Raw genomic sequence first — 23001 nt, 5'->3', positions numbered from 1 at the left:
TGAGCCCGCGCAGGGAAGCAAATAAAATTATTTATGTTTTTGTTCCTTTGCTTTCTTGTTTGGCCATATAATAAACATCTTATTAACCGAGCTAGGTCGGTCTGTATGGGAGAAGCTTGACCTCGGTCGCTGGTACAGACCTCACAGCGTTCGGAGCTATACTGGCGACCTCGGTCAAGATTCTCCCATACAGACCTCCCGCTCGATCGGTTAATAAGAGCTAAATTTAAGGTAATATAAGACTGTTACGACATACTTAGATTCTGGACTTCTCTTGATTCCGGATTCCACGCATTGGATTCTGTATTCCTTGACAGTGGAACTGGATTCCGGATTCCAGTTGTAAGCGAAATTTGGATTCGTAGAGCTGAAGTCTGAATTCCAAATTTTTGGATTCCAGATTCCAAAAGCAACAATTTCCCGATTCCGGAATCCGAATTACCCTACAAGGAATGATTTTGCTCCGATCTTGTAAAAAGCGCAGTTTTATGTTAATTGTAATGTAGCATAGTTGGTATGCCAATTCAGCATAGTGACATTTGTTGAGCAAAAAGAATTAGAATAAATAATTACGTAACCGTACCCGTGAGCAACAATAGTAGAAGGTCACGTGATAAGTCTGTTTACCAGGGTCTTCAGTCGACGCCATCTGCAGCGGCCCACGCTTTTGTTTGGAGAACAATTAGTTCATACTGGATTGAAGAATCTGCCAACCTTTTAGTAAGTAATTCATCGTACTAAGAGCGCATTAAACGATCTTTGAAGGTTGGTGGTTGTAAAACGCAACCAATGTTGAACATTGCGGGTGTAAAGGCGGTGGAAACTTGAAGACATCTTTTGTAGAAGGTATGTTCTTCTAAAAAACAAGCAATCAGTCTCGTTTTATCACCCATGTTCAAGAGTACAATGCGATAACTTTGGAAATGGATACCTACCTTCCTTCCGCCGACAAAATAGGAGAAACAGACTGCTTCCTGGTGTATAGTAGTGCATCGGCATATGGCCGTGATGTACAGCGATCGATAAAGAACGATCTGCCGCGCAGTCGATCGTATTTTATGAACAACTGTATTCTGTTGTGCTCGGTTACACTTAGTTTTGAATCGAAAATAAGCACAAGTACCTGAGTTACGCTAATAGACCTAGTGGTCAAAGGTAACAAATGTTAGAGTGAAGAAAATATAAACGGGTTATTCCAAGAAAGATTTAACATTTTCTATTTCCCCGAAGGATGTTGAAGTGAAAATTTCCCAGGAGGGGAATCGATCCCGGGACGGGAGGGGAGGGGAGGGGAGGGGAGGGGAGGGGAGGGAGAGAAACATAAACATTACAGTTTTTGGAATTATTTTAATGTGCGACTTTGAAACTTAAAGTATTTTGTAGATTTTCAACTATGCATGAAAATCAAATTCTCGCTCCTCTGTGGAATAAAAGATATAGAATTACAAATTCTTAGGTATATCCTAATGATATCGATTAACCTCATGCGTGTGTCCCAAGGTAGTGCATTGCGATAAAACTGCAGATACCCAAAACCCAGACCATAATAAAAACTTTTTACAGTAATAAGCGATTAAAAACTTGAAGATGGACCATTTTCGATTTTTCTATGGTCATATGTTTAAATACGAGCGCTCAAATTGGCCTTTAGAAGGTATAAAACACAAACAAATCGTTTCTGGATTTCACTACTTATCCTGTGTAGTTTCGGTTCCCAAATAGCTTGCAAATACAGCCCTCTCTCATTAGGCTTTTTTCGAGCATTTTATGTACGTAAAAACATTAAGAATTTGTCGAGCATTGTGGCATTTTCAGTGCATTTTCATAAAAAAATACTAATCAGTTTAGTCTCAAAGAAAATAGACATTTCTCAGTGGAGAAAATGACGACGTAAATTCCAACTTCAAGATTAAAACAATCAACTTCAGCCCTAATACAGCGGCGTAGAGGATGGTTCCAATTATTATTTTGTTGCAAAGCAAGCGTTCATGTATGTGTATTTCGCGGTGCGAAAGATGATACTGATCAATGTTCTCCTGCAATCTTAGACAATGAAACGGACAGAGAGTTGGGGCGAGTCAATTGTTTTCAGACAAGATGGCGGCCCCGATCAATTCCGGCGCAAAAAAATGGCTGTTTTAAAACTATCAACTTATAAACATTAGTTATTGGTGCACCACTAGCCCTTAACCGTCTTACAACGTTTAAAATTAATGAAAGGGCTTCTTTACATTAGGACAGCTAACTTTGCATATGCATCACATGCTTTCGGATCAATTTCCGCAGATAGGGTGGTTGCTATCAAGATGGGCGACGGCTTGGACCAAATAGATGACATGGGCGAAATTTGCGAAATAATGAAGTCCTTACAAATTCCGACAAAAGGATTAAAGAATTGTGAGGAAATGAAGGCTAAACTACGAGACTTTCTAAAGGAGTCTGCCACGAAAAGGGTTAGCGAGGTAAGTATCCTATTTTTTTCTATCGCAATTGCAAAATCATATGGTAAGCAAATTCTACGATTCTCAGCAAACTGTGATGGAAATTTAGTCCCTTCAAAATTATTGCTAACAGAGGCTGAAAATTGGTTTTTCTTGGTCGAAGTTGTTAGTCAAGCGGCAATCATCTTCACGTCCTCGGTCGTTCGTCTTCCCTGTGAAACGTTAATTTAGTCACCAATGTCAGAAGATAACATTTTCCGACACCAAGAAAGTCTAGTTCTGACGAACGGTCTCTTCTTCTCAGAATGTGTAACCTGCAAACTAACTATGGAAAACAATCCGGAGATAAATGCAGGCTGTCTTGCTTCGAGTTTTCACTGAAAAGTTTGAATAATACGTGGCGAGATTTAACCTGAATTTCCGAGCAGTAGATTACTCCGACTCGTTTTTACTCCCTTAGTAAACGAATCGAAGTAATCGTTTGAAGTTCAGGCTAGCCAATAAAAAAGACCAAAAAAAATACATTTGCAGTGATTTAATGATTATGATTTTCTTTGTTTCTAGCCTTACCAAGTAATCTCTAACGCTAGTAAGTCAGATGAAAGAAAACGCAAGAAACTCCAAGACATTTACAAAAACACTTCAGACTTTTTGGATAAGCTTGACCCTGGGTTGAAAATCTCCCTCCAGGAAAGCTTTGGAGACCTCGAAACAACCATAAGGGAAAGTATAACAAAGTTACAACCAAGGAACGAATATACTGTCCTTGTCGCCGGTAAGATCATGATAAATTGCGTTATTCAAAATTTACCATGAAAGCACTACAGACTACTCTTTGTCTGGTTTGCGTGCGATGTGCAATAAGTATGTATAATCAAATGATGAAGAGTGAAATTTTGTTAGTGATTTCGAAATATTTTCGAGCTGTACGAATTATGGTGCAATGTTCGTTTTCAGTCAGGTCCTCTCCCTTCCTCTCTTGAGAAAGAACCTGTGCCCCAGTTGTTTGAAGGCCGATTAGCGCTAACCTGCAGGGGTTTAATTTTACCGCGAAAATTTGTGAATTTGTTCAAACTAACAAGTCGGAGATATTAACTAATAAGGCAAGTCACAAAGCAGATTTCACTCAGAACAGTAATGAATAGTACTTTTAGTCAAAGGCTTTTTAAAGGTTAAGCAAGTTAGCAATAACTGTTGATACATGGTTGTTCTTTCGAGACCGTTTTTTGAGAGGGTCGCTGTACATCTGGTCCTAAGCGTTCCCACCCAACCCCCCGCCCCCCTCACACCTTCAGGGTTTAACTTTTAATTTCCGCGAGGTTTTGTGAGATACGAATATCTGCAGTCGAGCTTTCGTTAAACGACCATCTAATGTGCGAATATTTAGTGGTCGCTTACGAGCCCTTACGGTAAAAAACCACGGGGGATATCTTCCGAAAAGAGGTCCAAACACAACTACGTCTCAGCAGAAAATTCACTGCAAACAATTTAGTACGTATCACTAATTATTCCTGTAGCTAAAGGTTGAAAATGAAAGCTCTTCGTATACTCTGTAAGTATTGTAGGGCAATACCGTATCATGAGAGGTAATCACATTTTGAGGTATGAACTGCATTAAAAGTATCCAAAGGAAGATGGTCTTAGGCCCGGTTCAGACGCCGAACTTTTCATGAGCCGAACCTAATTCGAATTAAGGCCGACCTAAATTATTTAGACCGGCTGAATTGATTCAGACGCCGACCTTAGTTCCAGCCGAACTAAATTCAGAACGAAAAAAATTCTCATTTCGCTCAGACTGCTTACAAAATACGTTATAAGAATTTATGGATTAGGTTCGGTACATGAAAATTTCCGCGTCTGAATCAAAGGCGTTCCAAAGTCGATCGAAAGGCGAAATTCCCGGCCGGGCTAGGCGGCAAGCACGGCTGATCGAGCCATTCTCAATTGAAACAGACGTTCCTAACTGATTCAGACGCCGAACTTTTCATGTACTTAATTCAATGTATTACGTTCGGCTCATGAAAAGTACGGCGTCTGAACCGAGCCTTATAGTCCCCCTTGAGGAATGTTGTTGAAGAACCACAGCAAAGAGGAAGCCATTCAGAGGCAGCGTTTTGGGGTTTTCCTATATATAGGGGACTAGCCTGTGTTCTTCCACCCGGCTCCTTACCCAGTAACGTTTGCTTTCTTAAAAGAGCTAATTAAGGTCATGATCACTGATTCCTCGCTCTATTTTTCTCCCCAATTCACTAACTGAACGCCTGCAGGAACAGGTCTATACCCTAACACCTTTTTTTAGCATGATACTCTACATCATCCAATGATTTGTATATATCCGATGAAATGTTTGGGGAGGGACCATTACTTTCTTTACTTGCACAACTTATGTCAGTGTTTACAGCCAATGCAAACAATCTATTTCAAAAGTTTTCAACACCCCCCCCCCCCCTCCCCCCTTGGTCTTTCCCTTAACAAGACATTCAACGGTTTTTGTACGTGCTCCTGATAAAATAATAAAAAATATCTTTGTTTTGGATTGTTTCGATAAACAGGCGAAACGAGTGCTGGCAAAAGTAGCGTTATAAATTTGATCCTCGGAGAAGATCTTCTTCCTTTCTCAGTCCTGAGTACAACTTCTACCATTTGCGAGCTGAAATATGGAGAGAAAAAAATGATTAACGTGCATTTCAAGGATGACGGAACACAAAAGCGTGACCCAGAAATGCATGAACTGAATGAAGGTCCTGATGAAGACTACATAGCTCAGATCAGTAGATTTGTTAGCTTGAAAACTGATCGAGACAAGACACCGTACAAGAAGATAGAGATGTTTTGGCCACATCCTTTGCTTAAGGTAATGAAAAAGAAGGGAAACTGCCCACCCACCCCTCCCCTAAGTCAACATTAACACTTACTTCTCACTTAGGGCAAAATGTTGGGTTAGGGGAGGGGTAGGTGGGCAGTTTCCCAGGAACCTAAACTGATCCATGGAAAAGTTATGTTTGTATTCAAATTTGTACCAGAAATTATTTGACAGATGTACCAAACCGAGACGGGAATATAGTTTCAAGAGAATGGTTTAACAATTTATATTTAATTTGCAATTAGCAGTCAGTTCAATGACTTGTTTCTCTCTCTGTGAATACTCCGCGCGGTCTTAAATTGAACCAACGACGAAACTAATCTCAAGGGCCAGTTGCCAAGTCCAGAAAAAGCCGACATCTGCTAACAGATTCTTTCATGCCGGTCTGGGATCTCGTAGCGAACGGGATACGTGCGTGTACACGCACGTAAATTTTTAACACGTATTTAAATAGAGGAAAGATATAGTGTTGAGCTTTAACGTAATGTTGACAGTGGTTCAATGTTTGCTCTTACGTTCGACATTTCATGCATTGCTTCTATTTTATTTGTGGATGTTAAAGTTACATGCGTGATCACGTAAAATTTACGCGACAGTAGAAATCCACCCTGAAGGAGGAAACTATCAAAGATGGAGGGATTAATTGAACCTTTAAGGATAGTCCACCACTTGAACATTCCCAAAAGGGTGATTTTTTTAAAGCTCACTCAGACCGCATCCATCTTTGAAAACGTTAACTCTCAGTTATCATGAATTTATCACAGTTGGTTGTGGTTAATGATGCTCATGTCACTGTCATTTCAGGAGAACGTTATGATAGTGGATAGTCCCGGAGTAGGAGAAAGTGAAGTGATGGATGAATTTGTAGTCAACTACATGTCTAACGCGTTCTGCTTTATGTATGTCATCAATACCCATAATGCTGGAGGGGTGCAGAAAGACAGGGTGAGAATTATAGTTTATGTATCAATTGTACTGAAACTAGCCTGCGTGGCGTGAAGAGTGTCTGTGCGGTTTAGGAGCAAAAAACGAGGAACAAGAGTCAAAGACCGCGCGAAAAATGGCGCAAGTAAAAGAGCGGGGAGGGGGTGGGGAAGAAAGAAAGGAACCCTCCCCCTCCCCCTTCCTTCATTTTTTGGTTCTCGTTTCATTTCTTGCGCGATCAAAACCGAAAATCCCCTTCCTTCTTTTTTTGCTCCGAAACCAAACGGAAACGCTTGCTACACAGGCTATACCGAAACCGCTAACCCATCTTTAGAAAACATTAGTACGGACATAACCCTCCTTGCACTGTTATCTTCTTGTCGTTAACAACACTACTTATAAGCTCCATAAACTATTAATTTTTACCGGCCAGTAGAGTTTGAGTGCTTTAAAATACTTAAATCTCTTTAATGACTTTATCTAGTGGATCTTCACATCACAGGTGTTTATCGATAGATTTAATGCTTCAACTCGATAAAATGCGTAAAATTACAGAAACAAAAAACCCAAAGCCCTTTGGATAATTAGAATTCAATTTAATTCGCGGTCTGTGTTTCGGGAATTTGCGTAATGGACGCTCTTGAGAAGCAACTTACACACCAATATTTTTTAACTGAATATTCTGAAGGAGAAGAGAGAGGGAGAGGGGAGACTAAGCATACCTTAAGGGTTTTATCTAGAGATGGAAGTCAGCAGTGTCTTCTTTGTTTTTAACAGTTAGAAAAGTTACTCCAGTGTGCCCAAGCGAAACTCACGAAGAATGATCTCGTCCTATTTACCGGATGCGCTTTGTTTGTCTGTAACAAGTGGGATCTCATTCAACCTAACGACCAGAAGGAAGTAAAAGAAGCACAAGTCGCAAAACTTTCCAAGAAGCTTCCAAATCTAGATCCAGGAAAACAAATGGTCTATTTGTCCTGTAAAACTGCCCAGACTTGCCAGAAGTTTGGTTACATCACTCCGGACTTCAACAACTTAATCGTTGGTATCAGCCATCTTATTGTCTCTGCAATGCAAAACAAGTTGGAAATGCACTTCAGGTATTTTAACCCTTATAGCCCTAAGAGTGATCAGCATCAAATTTTTCTTTGTAATATCAATGCTTTGTAAAACAAAGTGGTCATGAGAATTACGGACATGATCACACAAGATGAATTTGCTTGATATTTTATCAACTTCTCCCCACTACTTCTGTAGGAAATGAATAGGGGCAACAAATGACAATTCAAGTTTTAATCTTAGAGTTTAAAGGGTTAACAAGGTCTATGAGGAGAAAAGAAGCAATCTGAATTTCGAAAAAAGGTTAGCTTGTCCAAACAGATTAAGCGTGCTTATCGCCATAGATGTTATGACTGTGTGTATGAAAATGGAATCCGTTAGCCTTTGAATTGTACAAAGGAGGTTCTATACATTTCCGTCTGCGGACGCAATATAAGCAACGAATTCCTTCGCCAGGGTGTTATGATATTCTGTTATGAAAGAAAATGCATATAAAAAATGTGAAAGTAGGAGTCATTCATAAGTAGCTATGTTGAGTATGATCGTCCAGGCGAACGTAGCCCTGAATAGGACTGTTGTCGTGACTAACGTTTCGACATCCTGTGCAGCAGACATCTTCAGAATATCACTTCAGTTGATTGTTATTAAACTCTGGCAAGAGAGAATGAGATCTGGTTATTGACCTAATGTTATGGGTCCTGATAAAGTCGCTATGCTATTGGTCGTCTGTCACAACATCGAGACCTAATTGACCAATGAGGTCAATAACCAGAGTTTAGTACCATTAACTGACGTGATCTCTTTGACTCTGAAGATGAATACCGCACACTCAGGTAGTCGAAACGTCGGTCACTGTCAGCAACAGTCCTACTCCGACAGGACTACGTTCACCTGGACCATAATGCTCAACCTGTTCTATGTGAAATATGAAATTCCATGTATTCACTTACTTAAGCTGGTATCTTCATCCTCTAGTATGCGTGTGTAAAATTTTCGGTTTAAAATCTAAAAGCCACCAGCTTTTAAATTTGTTAGGGAGGTCAGAGGTAAGAGTACTGCGTCGGTATCGCAAAGGGTTTATTTATGGGGATCAAATACTGTGAAATTGAATTTTTCGAACAGTTCTCGAACCGCTGTAAAGTCACGTATATTTCTGATCTTTCACGGTACACTTCTGCTAACTTAGTGATTTTCCAACGTGTATGGATTAAAAAGAAGTGGTAGCCTAAAACTCGCTGATCACCATACGTGAACAGTACAAGGTTTTGCGAACTTGAATTTTCTCTGAGAAAAAAAATGCAAAAGTATTTAAAGTTTTCACAGGCATGCAGAGGACGAAATACCCTGGGTACCAGAGGTTTTTCTCGCGTGCGACGGGGAGCTTCGTTTCGTCGGCCACAGGCCGACACGTGTTCGGCCGAAGGCCGAGGACACGAGCAGGGGATCACTTTTTAAGACTTGGCCGAAATGGGAAACCGCGCATGAAAAGTCTCTGGCACCCAGGGTAAGGACAAAGGGACTAGTACATACTTTTAGTAAACTCATTTAGAAATGATGATGCATAGTTTGATTTGTGATGGGTAAAGCGTGTTTTTTTTATGACATACTAATAAAAAAAATACACTAATGGATGTGATTGCACACATTTCTGGCAGACATTATTAGTGTAATTAATAACCATTTATTTTTAGAGGTATATTCGAATAATTTGGAAACAACTACAGCCCGGAAAAGAGCTCCGAAGATGGTGAAATTTGAACTCAATTTAAATTTTCCCTGCCTCCCTTTCACTATTATTTGTGGAATAAACCACCCCTAGGATTGAAGCGACAACGAAGTAATCAGCTTATTTTCCTTGTCATTATTCAACAGATGGCTGGAGGGAGTCCTTTTCCGTGTCTCCCGTCAAGTTAAAATATCTCTTAAGACCACAAAGCTGTCCCTCCAAGAAACAAAGGAAAAAATTTCAAAGGCAAAGAGGCGGATGCAAGAATTGCAAGAATCTCAGCAGCGTAAATTTGATGAGCTTAGTAAATATCAGTCAGAGATCCTAGGAGATATCATTGCAAAGCTGTCAGAGTACTTCAAATCCGAAGACACGGTCAAGCAGTTTTGTGAATGGTCCCGTGATGAGGCACCTGAGGTTAAAGAAACCTGGCAGCTGACAAAGGATGAAGTTTTAAAATGCATTTCAAAGAGGACGCAGCAGTTTGTTCAGAACTGGGAAGATGAGACGCAGGAATTTGCAACTGCTCAGGCTTCACTCACTACATTTTGCTGTAAAAATTACGTTATCATGGAAGAAGCAATTCATCAAGTGGAAGAAAACGTCTTTTTGGACGCAGACGAGGATGCAACTCATTCTCGAGAAAAAGCACGGAAAGTGTCCAAGGATAGTGCTCCAATATGGCTTAGACAAGGCTTAGCACCAGTGATTGTAGGATCTCCACTCAAAACACTTGGTTTGTTGAAGACTGTCAAGAAGAAGTTCCATTATAAAGGTAAGCGGGAGAGGTATCAGGAAGACCCATCTGCCTACATGTCAAAGAGATCAAAGAAATGCCTTGCGATGATTGGGACTCAAGATCGACTATTGCCCCTCATCAACGAACAGCTGGAAGATGCCATTCAGTGCCTGATACGACTCAAGGATAAAATGCCCAAGCAACTGGAATGTAACGAAAGGTTTTACCAAAAGCTACTTGACGATGACAGAAGTAAGACCGTGGTTCGCGAAACCTACGAACCTTTGGCTTTGGAGACAGAATTCTTGAGGCGCGAACTAACCGTGTTTAGTCTCAGAGAAATCAGAAAGTCGGACTTTACCAGGGATGAGCTGAAATGGGATGAACATCGCCAGTCAATCATAGGAAGAGGAAGTTTTTCGACGGTGTACAAAGGAATTCTTACTCAGAGTGGAAAACCGGAAGTGAAAGTGGCCATAAAAGAGTATATACATCCACTGAGTGCCAGCAACGTGTGGCATTTTGTTGACGAGGAAAGAGCTTTAAGGTTTGTTTTAAACAATCACTAAAACGAAGATGAACATTCCGTAACCTTTAGCTAACTAATGGTTTTTCGCAGGCGTGATTTGGGTGGCGATCAGTGTAGAAAAATAACCCTCGTCCTATGACCCTAGGGCTAAGTCTTGTAGTGCACCGTTTCTGGGGCCACCGCCAATCTTTTTTATGGACTGAGGGTTTAAAAGGTTCTTTGCGTTCTTAATAGTCTCTGCAACCGCGTGCGTGAGAGTGATACAACGACAACAGTGGTAGCAGCTAGAAAGTCCAGTTTAATACTCAGAATAAATTGATATCCTGGTAAGCCTTAATTCTAGCTGATTCAGTCTTATCGAGTTATTTAATGTGAAATGCTTCTGCCCAAGTAACAGTAAGTCAAATAATAATTAATATTAATACTATTATTCCTTTTTCAATATCATGATTTGAGGAGCTTAAAAGAGTTCTTTCTTTAGCACAATTGGAAACCAGCATGTTCTTTCCTTACATTTCATTTTTTTTTGGTAAAAAACATACGGGGGAAATCATTAGCCAAAAAGCTTACCTACTTGGTTGAATGAAAAACCTACTCATTGCTAGCAATGAATTATAGGGGCATACTACTAAAGACTGTACAAATTATAGTTCATAAGTCAATATTTTTTTTTTAAGATTATGAAATTGAACAAAATTGTTTCACTATCTTGGTTTACTTTTTTTGAAGAGAGTTGCAACATCCTGGCATCGTTAAATATTTCGGAACTTGTCTTCTGCACGAAACAAATGGCACTACCGTAACCATTGTTTTGGAGCTGTGTGACCGCTCCCTCAGAGAACTGGTAACGTCCCATCCGGAGAATGCTCCTGCTAGACTTTCCAATGAATCAAGAAGGAAACTAGTCCTAAACTGGGCTCTGCAGGTCTTGGATGCCTTGCGCTACATTCACAGTAAAGGATTTGTACACAGAGATTTAAAACTGGATAATTTACTGGTAAGTTAGTTATTATACCACATTAAGCCATAATCGGATAATCATATGAACAGGAACAGATAATGCCTCCTTTCTTAATGGTCGATTTTTCATCAGTACACTTTTTTTGTCGCGAAGGAAATGGTATTTAATTCTTAGAAGCTTGGAGCAAAGATCTCACGACACAGACATGCACACTTGCATTAACCTTTTAGCTTGGTGACTGTCTAAAACAGTGCTTTCCTTTGAAATCATGAATGGTCAATGAAATCGCATATTATATAAGATCGGACGTTGTAATGATAATGTTTAACTTTTCAAATTGTTTTAAGTTGACCAACGATGGAGAACGTGTAAAGCTGGCAGACGTGGGAGTGGGAAAATACGAGGAGGAGATCACTGGTACCATTTGCGGCACGTCCCTGTATCTAGCTCCTGAAGTCTTGGAGGGTCGCATCTACAACAGCAGAGTAGACATGTATAGCTTTGCTTTTGTACTATGGGAGTTGTGGTACGGCGAGATAGTGTTTGCTGATACGGTGGTCAGTGGACACCGATCCAAGCTCCTCCAAGATGTAAAAGATGGACTTCGACCTTGTCATATCGATAAGACATCGAAGCCTTCTCCATCGTGGATAAGAGTCATGGAGTCCTGCTGGGAAAAAAGTCCAGGCAAAAGAATGACAGCTAGCGATGCTTTAAAAGAGCTAAAAGGCAAAGGAGATGTACACTCTCGGAGTGATTCCCGCCGACCAACGCCGCCACCAAAGAAAACGGCACCATCGGAACGAACACCCAGAAGCTGCTCCCAGAAGCCACCAGTCAAGCCTAAACCAACGTCAAAACCAACCAGAGCATCTGTTTCCTATTCCTCAAAATCCGAAGATCTGAGTTTACATTTAGATTCAGATGATAAAGCTTAGACGACACATTTTAATTTCTTCCTGGTGTAGTCAAAGAACGAGTGCAAGTACACCGTAATTTTTAGGGAGTTATTATAACTCCAAAAATGGAGTAAAAATTTTAGGTACAGGATAACCCCTTTTTTGGGGTTATTTTAACTCCTAATTTAACTCCGAATTTGGGGTCATTTTTACTCCTGAAAAAGAGTTCTTTTTACTCTCAGTCTGGAGTTAAAATTACTCCGAAATGGGGTTATTTGTACTCCTTACATGGGTTGTTTTTACTCTTTTTGGAGTTAATTTAACTCTGAAAGTGGAGTAAAAATTTTAGGTACAGGATAACTCCTTTTTTGGGGTTATTTTAACTCCTCAATATCTGGGGTCACTTTTACTCCTGAAAAAGAGTTCTTTAAACTCCTTTTTGGAGTTAAAGTAACTCCACGAAAAATAACTCCACTGTAAGGAGTTAAATTAGCCCCACTAGAGGAGTTATCATAACTCCCTGAAAATTACAGTGTACATTCAAAAGGTAGCTAAAAAAAAGGTGACGCAAATTCACTATAGATTACTTATACGTAACTTATTCACTTTCATTATTGTCATTATAAAGGAAAATAAAGGGAGATGTAAAGAATCGACCATAAAAGGACACACAAACTATCTGAGCGCCAGATGGGATTCGAACCCACGACCCTCCGTGTTTTACGTGTTCGTGGGTTCGAATCCCATCTGGGGCTCAGATTTTTCTGTGTCCTCTTATGGTTGATTCTTTACATCTCCCTCTATTTTCCTTTATAATGATAATATCAGTGGCGTAGGTTCGTTATTGTCATCTAATGTAAATTTGTGAGGAGGTGATACTGTTGTAAACAATAACTTGTAATAACTGTACTCGTCTGTTTGTTTTAAAAATTGTGCGACTCTAAGGAGTTAAAAATATCACTGAAGGTAATTTTAAGAAGGCCAATAATCATATAATACTATAACAAAAAATATGAAAGATATATAAATATTCATAGTCAATAATATATTCGTATATTAGATTGATCGCTTACTAGCAATCATATATGTCTTTATTGTCCATTGTCCACTATGACTTTCTGGTAAATAAAAAACGAGGCCATATTTTTGGCGAACTAGATTACTGTAATTAAGCAAAAAAAACTCTTTTTAACAGTAACCTTTTTCCTAAAAGAAATAGAAAACGGCTCCAAAAAGGCTAACACTATTTTCTTTATCATGTCAAGGGGTTTTCGCCCATTTTCGAAATGCATCGATTTTTTCAGTAGAGATTTGTGAAGACTTAAGGCGAGCGTTAATTTCCTCTATAATAAAAGAAATTCTCAAACATTAAAATAAATAATTTAAAAAAATATTTCTGGGTTAGCACTTAGTAATCAACCTATCACGTCCGAGTTGCATTACAAGAGGTGGACGTTGGAAGTTTTTCACAAAACAGCGCAACGCACTGGGCATTTTTCACGCCTGCATGACGCATCAAATTCGGAGAAATTTTCCTCTTGCGCAGTGCCTTTAACTCATTTGCTCAATCGTCAGAAATTATAGTTTTAACATATCAATCCAAGAGGTAGTCTCTTCCAAGTTTCATTTTGACGTGAACAGCAGTAACTAACAATGCATTTGAAAGATGCAGAAATGTTACCTATTGTTGTCAACGAAAATGGGAATTTGGAGACAACACACCTGCACGAATAATAATGAGAGATTTTGAAGAGAATCTTGATGAAATAAACCTTGGCTTGTTTGTACAGAATTTTCCGCTAGAACATTTTGAAGTCTTATTAAATCTATTGATGCCGTTAGAGATTGAATTTGCGCCCAGGCACTTCCTTAATTTTTTCGAGGCGACTTGGTGATTAGAAATTTCGTGGCTAATGCAGTGTGTTCTAGTGGGTGTGTGTGTTTTTACGCCAAAAATGGTGTACCCCTGTGAGCAAGCCCTCCGGAGCGCTCTGGTGGCGCGGCGGGCAAAGAAAGGAGAGCTTGCAGCTATACGTCTCTGCCATAGAGAGGACAAGTCGTTACAACACTTTGCCGTGGTAGAAAAATTTTGGATGACAACAAACCCAAAAAATCACTCAAAAAGTGAATTCGCTTTGCTACAAACTTCATCGATCTTATTCAATTCTATTCAGTTAATTTGGCAAATGTTCGCGAACGTTTCTCAGGTTGAATCCGAAAAGACCGTATCTAAGTTTTTGAAAAAGAAAAAGACAACTTTTCTGTTGTGTTCACCTACTCCATAAAGCGTGGGTATGAAATTAGGGAGTTTCATGTCGCAGTGGTGCATCGACGGCAAAGAAATGTACAAAGTAGAGCGATGCAAGTGCCAATTTGTTATTGTTAACAAAACCCGATTACTTTTTTGCCGTTCTTTTTGCCGTCGCTGTCGTCGTTGGTTTTGTTGTCATCCAGGAATAGTGCTTCCATGTTAACGCCACACTTCTATTTCAACATCTGCAGTGAAAAAGTCGATGCGAAATGCTGATTGGCGAAGATGACAATAGTAATGACGTCATTACCCTGTGCACGTGTTTTTCAATGTTTGTTTACATTCGCGCTCGCTTCCGCTTCTTGCTGATTGGCGGGAATCTAGTACTTGAACAAGTTAAACTTGTGCTTAAAACTCAAAATTACGTATAGTTGTACCGTGGCCTCCGTTGACGCTAATGTCACAAAAGAGAAAGCGCATACAGCTATTTCGAGAAAGGTTGCCGGAAAAAGTGCACGCGACAATCAACCCGTAGTTTTGAGTTCACTGTTCTTCAAAGAAATTTGAAAGAATGGCACGAGAGGCCATGGACGTATGTTTGCGAATGCTAAAGGAAAGCAACAAAAGTAGATTCGACAGCTACAGTGTCAGGAACAGTATATTGATCATATCCCACATTACCTTTCGGAATGGTCGCGTGCACTTTTTTTTCCGACAACCTTTCTCGAAGTAGCTGTATGTAATAGTTGTCAAAACCCTTATAACTTGAAAATGAGGTCAAGTGAATTGGATCATACCATCCCCTTGTTCCTTTTGGTCTTTTAATTCATATCATCTTGGGTCTTGGATTCATCGCTAATATTTTGTGCATGGATGTATATACTTTTAGAGTGCATGATGGAGTTTCCGGAAGAAATGAAGAAAAAACATATCATTTGACTCATTTTTTTGCCTATTCGGTTTATTTAAACTTCCTCTGACAACAAAATGAGAAGTATCCATACTCTGACAGCATCAACATTATCAACCCACATGGTAGCGTCAGTTCTAAAATAATAAGAATTATTTCGAGGAACTTGTAATCCTGAAATAAGAAAAAAGCAGGCGATCGATTAATACTCACATCGACATTCCACTATAACCGCCAATGCGTTTAATTGTGTGTCAAGACTATTTCCAATGCCAATTTTTTTACTTCCCCGCATGCCCAAAATTTATTAGCAGAGCTCATCTTGTAGACAATGTTTTGGGCAGTTTTGACTCCATCTTTTTGGCCGGATAGTGGACCGTGCGTGAAAAAGCGTTGTTGACAAATTAAATCTCACGGAGCAAACTTTGTCGAGTTTTTGATCGAGGATATTCTCAAGGGTTTCGGTTCCGCGCATGCCCGAACTTTAGCAGCAGACTTGTAAACAATGTCACAATGTTTTGGGCAGTTTTGGCTCCATCTTTTTGGCCAGATTCTGCAGCTCATTGACCTGCTAGAAAAGCCAGCGATTTTTGGAAAAATCTGTAGGAGAAAACTATTTCCATTGCCAAATGTTCTACTTCCGCGCAGGCCCGAACTTTAGCTGCAGTGCTCGTCTTGTAGACAATGTTTTGGGCAGTTTTGGCTCCATCCTTTTGGCCAGATTGTGAACATGTCTGAAAAGGCGTTGTTCAACAAAATCTCCAGAAGCAAATTTTTCCAATTTTTTGAGGATATTCTCAAGGGGTTCAGTGACACTTGGGGATTTTGTAAATTAAAAAAAAAGTAACAATTCTCAAGTTAACTCTGATTGTACGGCTACAGAGACCCGATAAATAGTTTATGCATGTACGAGTTAAGTTAGTATGCTATATTTTTTCACGATATTCGTAGTAAAAGAGTGTTAGAGGAGTGTAGAAAGACGCGAAGAAAAAGGGGACGCACTTCAATACGTTTAGCCTAACTGTGGCCTGTAAATCAAAGGAGGACGTTTATTTGAAGCTGAGCACTAGTTCGTTCATCGTTTGGCGTTTTCATGAGAAGACGGAAATCTACTGATAACTCCCTACCGATAATAATTTAGATACTTACAGACACAGAAGCCGCAAGTCTTGAGACACTTTGAATATACTTGTTGGACATAGCAAAAACGTAAAGAGTTCAAACAAGTTCCCTCGGGTACCTCATCTTTACAATCTGAAATAAATAATAGAAAGTTTGGCTCACAATTAGTCTATTTCCGAGTACAAACAAGCAAAAATTTCTATCTCAAGATCTCTTATCCACTAAGAGCATTTACTTTCTGTTAACAAAAATAAAGTTCAGCAGCTGTGGTAGGTTTCTCATTATAACCTGACAAATAAACGATACTTACCTTTATTATCATCTCCGTCACCTGCACCTGAAAGTAAAATAAGTTGTGCTATGTGATAAACGTGCGTATAAAATATAAAATAAATGCAGTTACTGCGTTGAACTTAACTGACGTATAAGACACAAGAGGAAACTCCAGGTTGGTGTAGGGTAAGAAAATGAGCGATGGCTCTACTTCTTTTTAATGAATCATATGATACATGCAGTATTTAATAACGAAACTAGATACGGATTCTTTCGCAATTTATAAAAAAAAAACAATGTACGTATTGAAGCAGGGCATTTGACAGTGCAGTTTAAGTAACTATTTTATTCAGCTGAAGGGCACTAAAGGTCTCAGTGACGCCATACCAAGGCTTCGGAAAGGTACTCCCTCCCCCAACATTCCCGAGGCTACCAGAAACATATTCATTTGCTCTATAAGATACGTCAGGAGCCCTTAACCAGGAGCGAGCCACTCCCATACTAGGGCTATGTCACGGCGTTTTTACAGACCAGTTTAGTTTTAGACACATTTTAGGGTACTTTTTCCGCGAAAATAGAAGCTCCACCATGTCTATGAGCGCATTCGAAGTATAAGATATCAATTAAAAAGAAAACTAAACGTTATTAAAAGGCAAAAAATATCATTTTTAGGTCTGTAAGTTTTGCGGATTGGTTCACGGTGGAATTTAAAATATATTCAAATTTCGTGCCAAAACCGTTCTAAAAATAAACTGGTTCGTGAAAACGCCGTGACACGAGCGCATGGAAGTTGCTCGCTCCGGCTAATGGGCTCCTGAATACGTACAGGAGCCTCATGCATAACCAGAACTACAAGTGCGCGACTTCCATACTATGTCAAAGAGTTTTAACAAATCAGTTGATTTTAAAAACGATTTCAGCACAAATTTAGAGTTTCACTTCCCGCAAAGCTGTCAGCCGCTGGATACGGGTAACGCTGACTCTGGGAACGAGATTGATGCGCTTATGGGATGGAGCGGAGCTTTCGTTTTCACGGGAAAAAGTACTGTAAAAGGCAAGTCAAAAAGTAATCCGGTCCCTGAAAACGTCGTCACAATAGACCAATTCCGGTAAATAAAAACTCATACTTCGGCTGCGAGGCTTGGGGGAATAAAACAAAAGCAATCATCTTGAGGTTCAGCAATGAATAAATCAATACATTTCTTTTATTTTATTTCCCCAAGCCTTTAAGCCAAGTATGAATGTTATTTCGAACATAGTCTATTAGGCCTAGTATTGGAATGATCAGAGATATGAGTTCCTGATATGATAACATACTTTTTCTGCTTAGAAGTGACAGTAAGTAATACATTTTTTAATTAACCTACTTGCAATCTGGTTCTCGATCCATGTCATGTATGAGCTGACACGAGCGTACATAGAGTAGTTATCTGTTTTGCACTTTCTATCTCCAGTCCAGGATGCCACACCTCGCAGAACCCAACGCCCATTCTCTTCACAAACAAGGGGACCTCCACTTTAAAATAAACATGGCTTTGTTCATCATTATAGGTTAACCATTATCGTATGAATAGTTATGCAGGAGTAAAATGTTGAAGTGTCTGAGTATTTTCATGTGAAATAGCTTATTCATGTTGCGCAAGGATTTTTCAAAAGTAAGTTATAGCTACTGTCGAAATAAAACAAAATCTGATTATCCATTTGAAAAACATCATGGCACTTAAACTGAATTTCTCAGGCGTTTTGAAATATTGTCAGGGAAGGCAGTTAAGACACTGCTGAAACATATCGTCAGATAATACTCTTGCTATGAACGGGATCAGCTCCACCGATAGTATTTCCCCGGAAGAACTACGAATGTAGTAGAAAGATTGCTCTAAAAAGTTTAAGTAGCTCTTAAATAGTATTATGTGTTCAAAGAATCTTTTATGCTTAAAAATATAAATAATACAAATTGCCCATACACGGTAATTTCATTAAGCTATTTCGAGCTATTAGTAGCTAGGTTTAAATGGTTGCGGCGGCACAGGAACTAAGATATGTTTAGTTAGCACACCCATCGGGTACGTGTCATGGTCAGCCCAGTCCCAGTAGGAAACCAGGTAGTCGATTGAAAATCATATTTATTCGCAGAAGTTCTCAACAATAATAAAAAACGTCTTTGTTTATGTTTGTTTTTCTCCTTAGCGATCGGGAAGGCAAGAAAACGCTCAATTCCGTTTACGGTCATGAAGGGAATTTTGCAATATTGTACCAAAAGCAACTTTCTTGTTGAGCTTGGGTTGCCTGTGTTCGAATCCTGATAGAAAAACTCGGATACGTTTTGCGTCACCTATCTATATACTTACGGGGATTAAAGTTCAACTTCGAACTTTTATCACTGCGAACTAAGATTACTGGGATTACCTATCTCCGTGACATGCAACCTTTCCTGCACCACCGACACAAACCATGGTTTGATCGTGCACTCTACTTCCCGCCTTTTTCGCACAGGTGCTGTAGTCGACCACTGGTACATTGGCTTGTTGGAGATGACTGGGTGGTTTTGCATTGCCCCAAAAGCTGAATCGTTGTGTTCCCCAACCTAAGTAATATCGATTCAATGAGTACTTTATAAAAATTCAGTTACCTCTCGTGACAATCAGTTTTAGTTTTTGTTAAAAAAGAGCAATTAAAAGTTTCTACAAAAGGAAACAGTTCTTTAAGGAATATGACAGAAGTGACGTCATGTCGATGTTAACAGTGAAATTGTCTTAATCCAAAGCCTTTATATGGGTGGTAATGATTTTAGTTTAAAATGATATATTCGTCGTACTCTTGTACTAGTCACAGACCATGTCGTTTCTTTAGGAGACAAAAAAGTCATTTACACCCAAGCCATTCAGCATTTGCAACCTCCTTAATATTAAACAATCAGGATTGGGCTTGAGGCGGGAAGTAAAAGGGAGACAAAGGGCTGCATACATTCTACACCACACGGTTGTCTCGTTATCGCAGAGATAAAACTCTGATTTTTGTCATTCTTACATTTTACAAGAAGAAATGAAAAAATCTTCTTTAAGAACTTATGTCAAAGGGGGGAGACAAGGAGGATGCAATCTTTTTTGTTGGCAATTCATGGTTAAAACCGTGAATTGCCAACAGTTCAACGAGCAGTCTCTTTCTTCTGCTTCCCCTCCCCCACTCCCTCAAAAGGTGGAAAGTGGTAGAATCCCCTCCCCCCCCCGTCCCAACAAGTTTTGCGTTACGGGCCAGCACAATGACGCTGATCGAGTTGGGATCAATCACTAAAAACAAGCACCCTGTTTCCTTTATTTTAAAACTTGACAAACCTGAAATCCAGCATTTTGTTCCTGTAGCAACACGTGTATTTTTCCTTGGAAAACAAACAGTTCCCACTTTGGGACCAAGTTGTACAGGTTTGACCAGTCTCATCAACGCGATATCATTCCTGAGGTGGGACATGGAAAAACCAGCATGCATGATTATTTTGTTGACGCGATATACAACACCGTCTCCTTGAATTTGGTGCGCCCCTATTGAATGAATTAAAATTAGAAACAAAACAGAATGAATGATTTGAATGCTATGTGTGCAGCACTTGGGCTACAATCTGGCTACAGTATTTTACGGACCTGTAATTTATTCGGTCCCTTTAATGCTGATGTCACTGGGTGCCTGGCTCCACTAGCCCCGCTGGCTATTCCAGGCGCAGCCAGTACTCTAGCTAATTCTATTTTCAATATTGTCATTGTTGTAATTTATTGTAAGACAATGGAGAGTACAAATAAACATCATTGTTGTTGTTGTTGTTTTTGTTTGAATAAAGGAAATATGTGACAAACATGATAGTTGGTCATTGCCTTGTGTCCTTGTTGAAGGTTGACTTTACCATAGGATTAAACGCGTTGATGCGTTCATTAAAAGAAATTATTATTAAAATTAACACTTTGTTAAGAGGCTGGAGGGTATAAAACAAAAGATATTAAAGAAATTAAGATTCTTTAAAGGATTGATAATTTATTTCTTTTACTTTTATTCTCCCTGTTCTCGGTGTCTGGTATGAGTTTTGATCATTCGAAACTGGCACATTTCGGCTACCTACTGATTTACTGATCTTGATCGAACATTTATAGTGGCGTTGTTTTACCTATAAATGATATCTAAGGTACTTTTTCTAAACGGGACTTTAGCGGGATTTTTCAAAACGTCATCTAAAAAAAAGACCTATTACGTCTCACACCCTTTTTTCAAATCTTCAGCCAAGTAGCAAAAATAAAAACTAAGAGTGCAACCATTGCCTTTTTCCTCTTCTCCTCCAGGCTTGCTTCCTTCTCGCTCTTTTTAATTTATTCTCCTTTTCTTTTCCTATGCTAGTGTGATTTTCGAACTTATCGAGCGCAAAACCCTTTTTAACTCAAATGGCTCGCAAATTTCGTCAGGTTTCGTTTTCAAAAAACTGCAACTGGGAAGGTGACCACCAAGGATAAGCTTCGCCATGTTGTCCTTATTCTAAATCTTCTTATCTGCTTCATTCTTAATCTGTTTAGTCGACTACCTAATGCTCCGAGTAACGGGAATGCCATAACCCACATGGTTGTGAGTCGACTAATGATAAACAGTGACGTATTCGTTGTCCTACGCCCGATCTCAGTTTCAAGGCTTGAAATTACATTATAAGGCACATGTGATCGTACCTACCAGCAACTAGACTGTAAACGTGGGGATCATAATAACTGTCTACACAATGAGCTGCTGTAACAGCCCATTTAGGACTTATTAGTGAAGCTCCACAATTGTGAACGCCCATTACTCTCAGAGAAAGCTGCCAAGGCCAGGAATTGGGAGTCGCTGTTGACCCGCCTATTATTCGAACCCCTGGGCGTTGCCCGCAACCTGTTGGGAAAAAAAAGAAAAGAAAGAAAAGGGGGCAACCTGTTGCCATTGCAGTGTAGCCTGAAAGCAAGATAGCAATATCCAAATGGAGAGCTTTTAATCACAGGATAAAACAGGTTGTCTTATATACATCAGGGCTCGAAAGAAATGACTACAGGTGAGTAAGAATTAAATAAAGATTCCTTTTCCTCCTAGCTCTTAATCTGCATCAAAGAGCTTATTAGTTTTTGATAATTGATAATTCATGAGAATGATTTGGTTATGATTGCCGGGGTCTTTGAATCAATTACTTAAGCTCAGAATTAGTCAATACCTTTTGTCATGCACTTTTCGCTCTATACTAAGTGAATTGTTACTTAACGTGACAATAGAAAAGGTTTAATTTCTAGTGATGATATATTTTATAGCGCGTTTTTTTTTATAACTCTTTGTACTTCTAAACATAGCAAATGGTTTGAAGCCAGATCAGAAGTCGTGTCATAAGTAGATGGAACGGAACTGTCGTTTTTAGAGGTTGCCGATAGTCTTTATGATCATTTTCAGCGTCTCTGCTAGGCTTTACTCTGTTTTTCACTTTGTCTTCAGTTATCGCTTATTTTCTTTTGTCTTCTCTTACCTTCAGAAAGGACAGGCCCAAGTACAAGAACGATAAACCCAACAACAGCGTACATTATCTTGCGCTCATAAACAACAGAAACACAAGGAAAATCGACCCTTAAATGTACTAGCACAATGCAGCTGTCACATCTGCTGGTGAACTTGTGAAAAAAGCTTAAGCTGGGACAATACCAGCTAAAAAGCTGTGTTATCATTTAATAAACGGAAAAGTTATTAAATTTGATTTATTTTATTCAGCTGAAAAGAAGATCATTACGTCTATCATGGTGATAAAGAGAATAATAATGGTGCTTTTAATAAGTCAGGGACGGTGAAATGTGGCGATCAACAAAAAGCACTTTACGTTGTGATCTGATCGTTCGTGAAAAGTCAGGCGTACTATCAGCTAGCCTGTCAAGCAGAGCAGACGTTTTTAGGAGAGTTGTGTTGCCCTCCCTCGATGGGGAGGGAGGACTGATACGAACTCTCCAAAAACGCAGCCGGGCCCGAGCCAGATCAATTTTTAACTTTTAGAAAATTATACCAATGCTGTTATGGTTGACAAAGAGCACAAACTTTTTGTCTTTACTAATCAAAATGGCTTGATAAAATATCACCAGCCATCCATTCGATAATAATATGTAATATTTATATAGCGCAAATTAACATACGGCAACCTTTAATATTTAATATTTATATAGTGCAAATTAACATACAGGAGGATATGATCAAATGTAGTTCAATCCCTTTATTCATACTCGGTTGAGGAGACTAGGGGCGCTTAACCATTTGTCAACACTGGCTGGCCAGA

At 39.4% G+C, this 23001-nt stretch overlaps 2 protein-coding genes across 2 annotated transcripts; one reads left to right on the top strand and one right to left on the bottom strand.

Annotated features, from left to right (window-relative positions):
- Window positions 1–742: 742 nt before the first annotated feature.
- On the top strand, window positions 743–12217 carry LOC140951284 (uncharacterized). Its single transcript, XM_073400524.1, has 9 exons — window positions 743–846; window positions 2287–2462; window positions 3006–3216; window positions 4994–5295; window positions 6109–6249; window positions 7006–7328; window positions 9160–10299; window positions 11011–11278; window positions 11590–12217. The coding sequence occupies exons 2-9, from the start codon at window positions 2307–2309 to the stop codon at window positions 12178–12180; spliced, it is 3132 nt and encodes a 1043-aa protein (XP_073256625.1). The 5' UTR covers window positions 743–846; window positions 2287–2306; the 3' UTR covers window positions 12181–12217.
- Window positions 12218–15357: 3140 nt separating this feature from the next.
- Window positions 15358–22264, bottom strand: LOC140949393 (chymotrypsinogen B-like). Its single transcript, XM_073398552.1, has 9 exons — window positions 22210–22264; window positions 21399–21593; window positions 19932–20233; window positions 19104–19306; window positions 18065–18213; window positions 16735–16761; window positions 16452–16556; window positions 16325–16330; window positions 15358–15476 (listed from the first exon to the last, which is right to left on the bottom strand). The coding sequence occupies exons 1-9, from the start codon at window positions 22262–22264 to the stop codon at window positions 15358–15360; spliced, it is 1161 nt and encodes a 386-aa protein (XP_073254653.1).
- Window positions 22265–23001: the final 737 nt, after the last annotated feature.

Source organism: Porites lutea, chromosome 10 (genome assembly GCF_958299795.1).
Source record: "Porites lutea chromosome 10, jaPorLute2.1, whole genome shotgun sequence".
NCBI classification, from domain to species: Eukaryota; Metazoa; Cnidaria; class Anthozoa; order Scleractinia; family Poritidae; genus Porites; species Porites lutea.
Note: the sequence above shows the minus strand (reverse complement) of the source record. Positions and strands in the feature narration are given on the sequence as shown.

What these genes read in the sequence shown, in the direction of transcription:
- LOC140951284 (XM_073400524.1), top strand. Translation starts at nt 2,307, where the DNA reads ATGGGCGACGGCTTGGACCAAATAGATGACATGGGCGAAATTTGCGAA. An exon ending in ATATACTGTCCTTGTCGCCG is followed by an intron (nt 3,217 to 4,993) that starts GTAAGATCATGA and finishes TTCGATAAACAG; the next exon opens with GCGAAACGAGTGCTGGCAAA. An exon ending in AAGTTGGAAATGCACTTCAG is followed by an intron (nt 7,329 to 9,159) that starts GTATTTTAACCC and finishes ATTATTCAACAG; the next exon opens with ATGGCTGGAGGGAGTCCTTT.
- LOC140949393 (XM_073398552.1), bottom strand. Translation starts at nt 22,264, where the DNA reads ATGTACGCTGTTGTTGGGTTTATCGTTCTTGTACTTGGGCCTGTCCTT. An exon ending in GTTGCATGTCACGGAGATAG is followed by an intron (nt 18,214 to 19,103) that starts GTAATCCCAGTA and finishes TTTATTTTAAAG; the next exon opens with TGGAGGTCCCCTTGTTTGTG. An exon ending in TGACGGAGATGATAATAAAG is followed by an intron (nt 16,557 to 16,734) that starts GTAAGTATCGTT and finishes TATTTATTTCAG; the next exon opens with ATTGTAAAGATGAGGTACCC.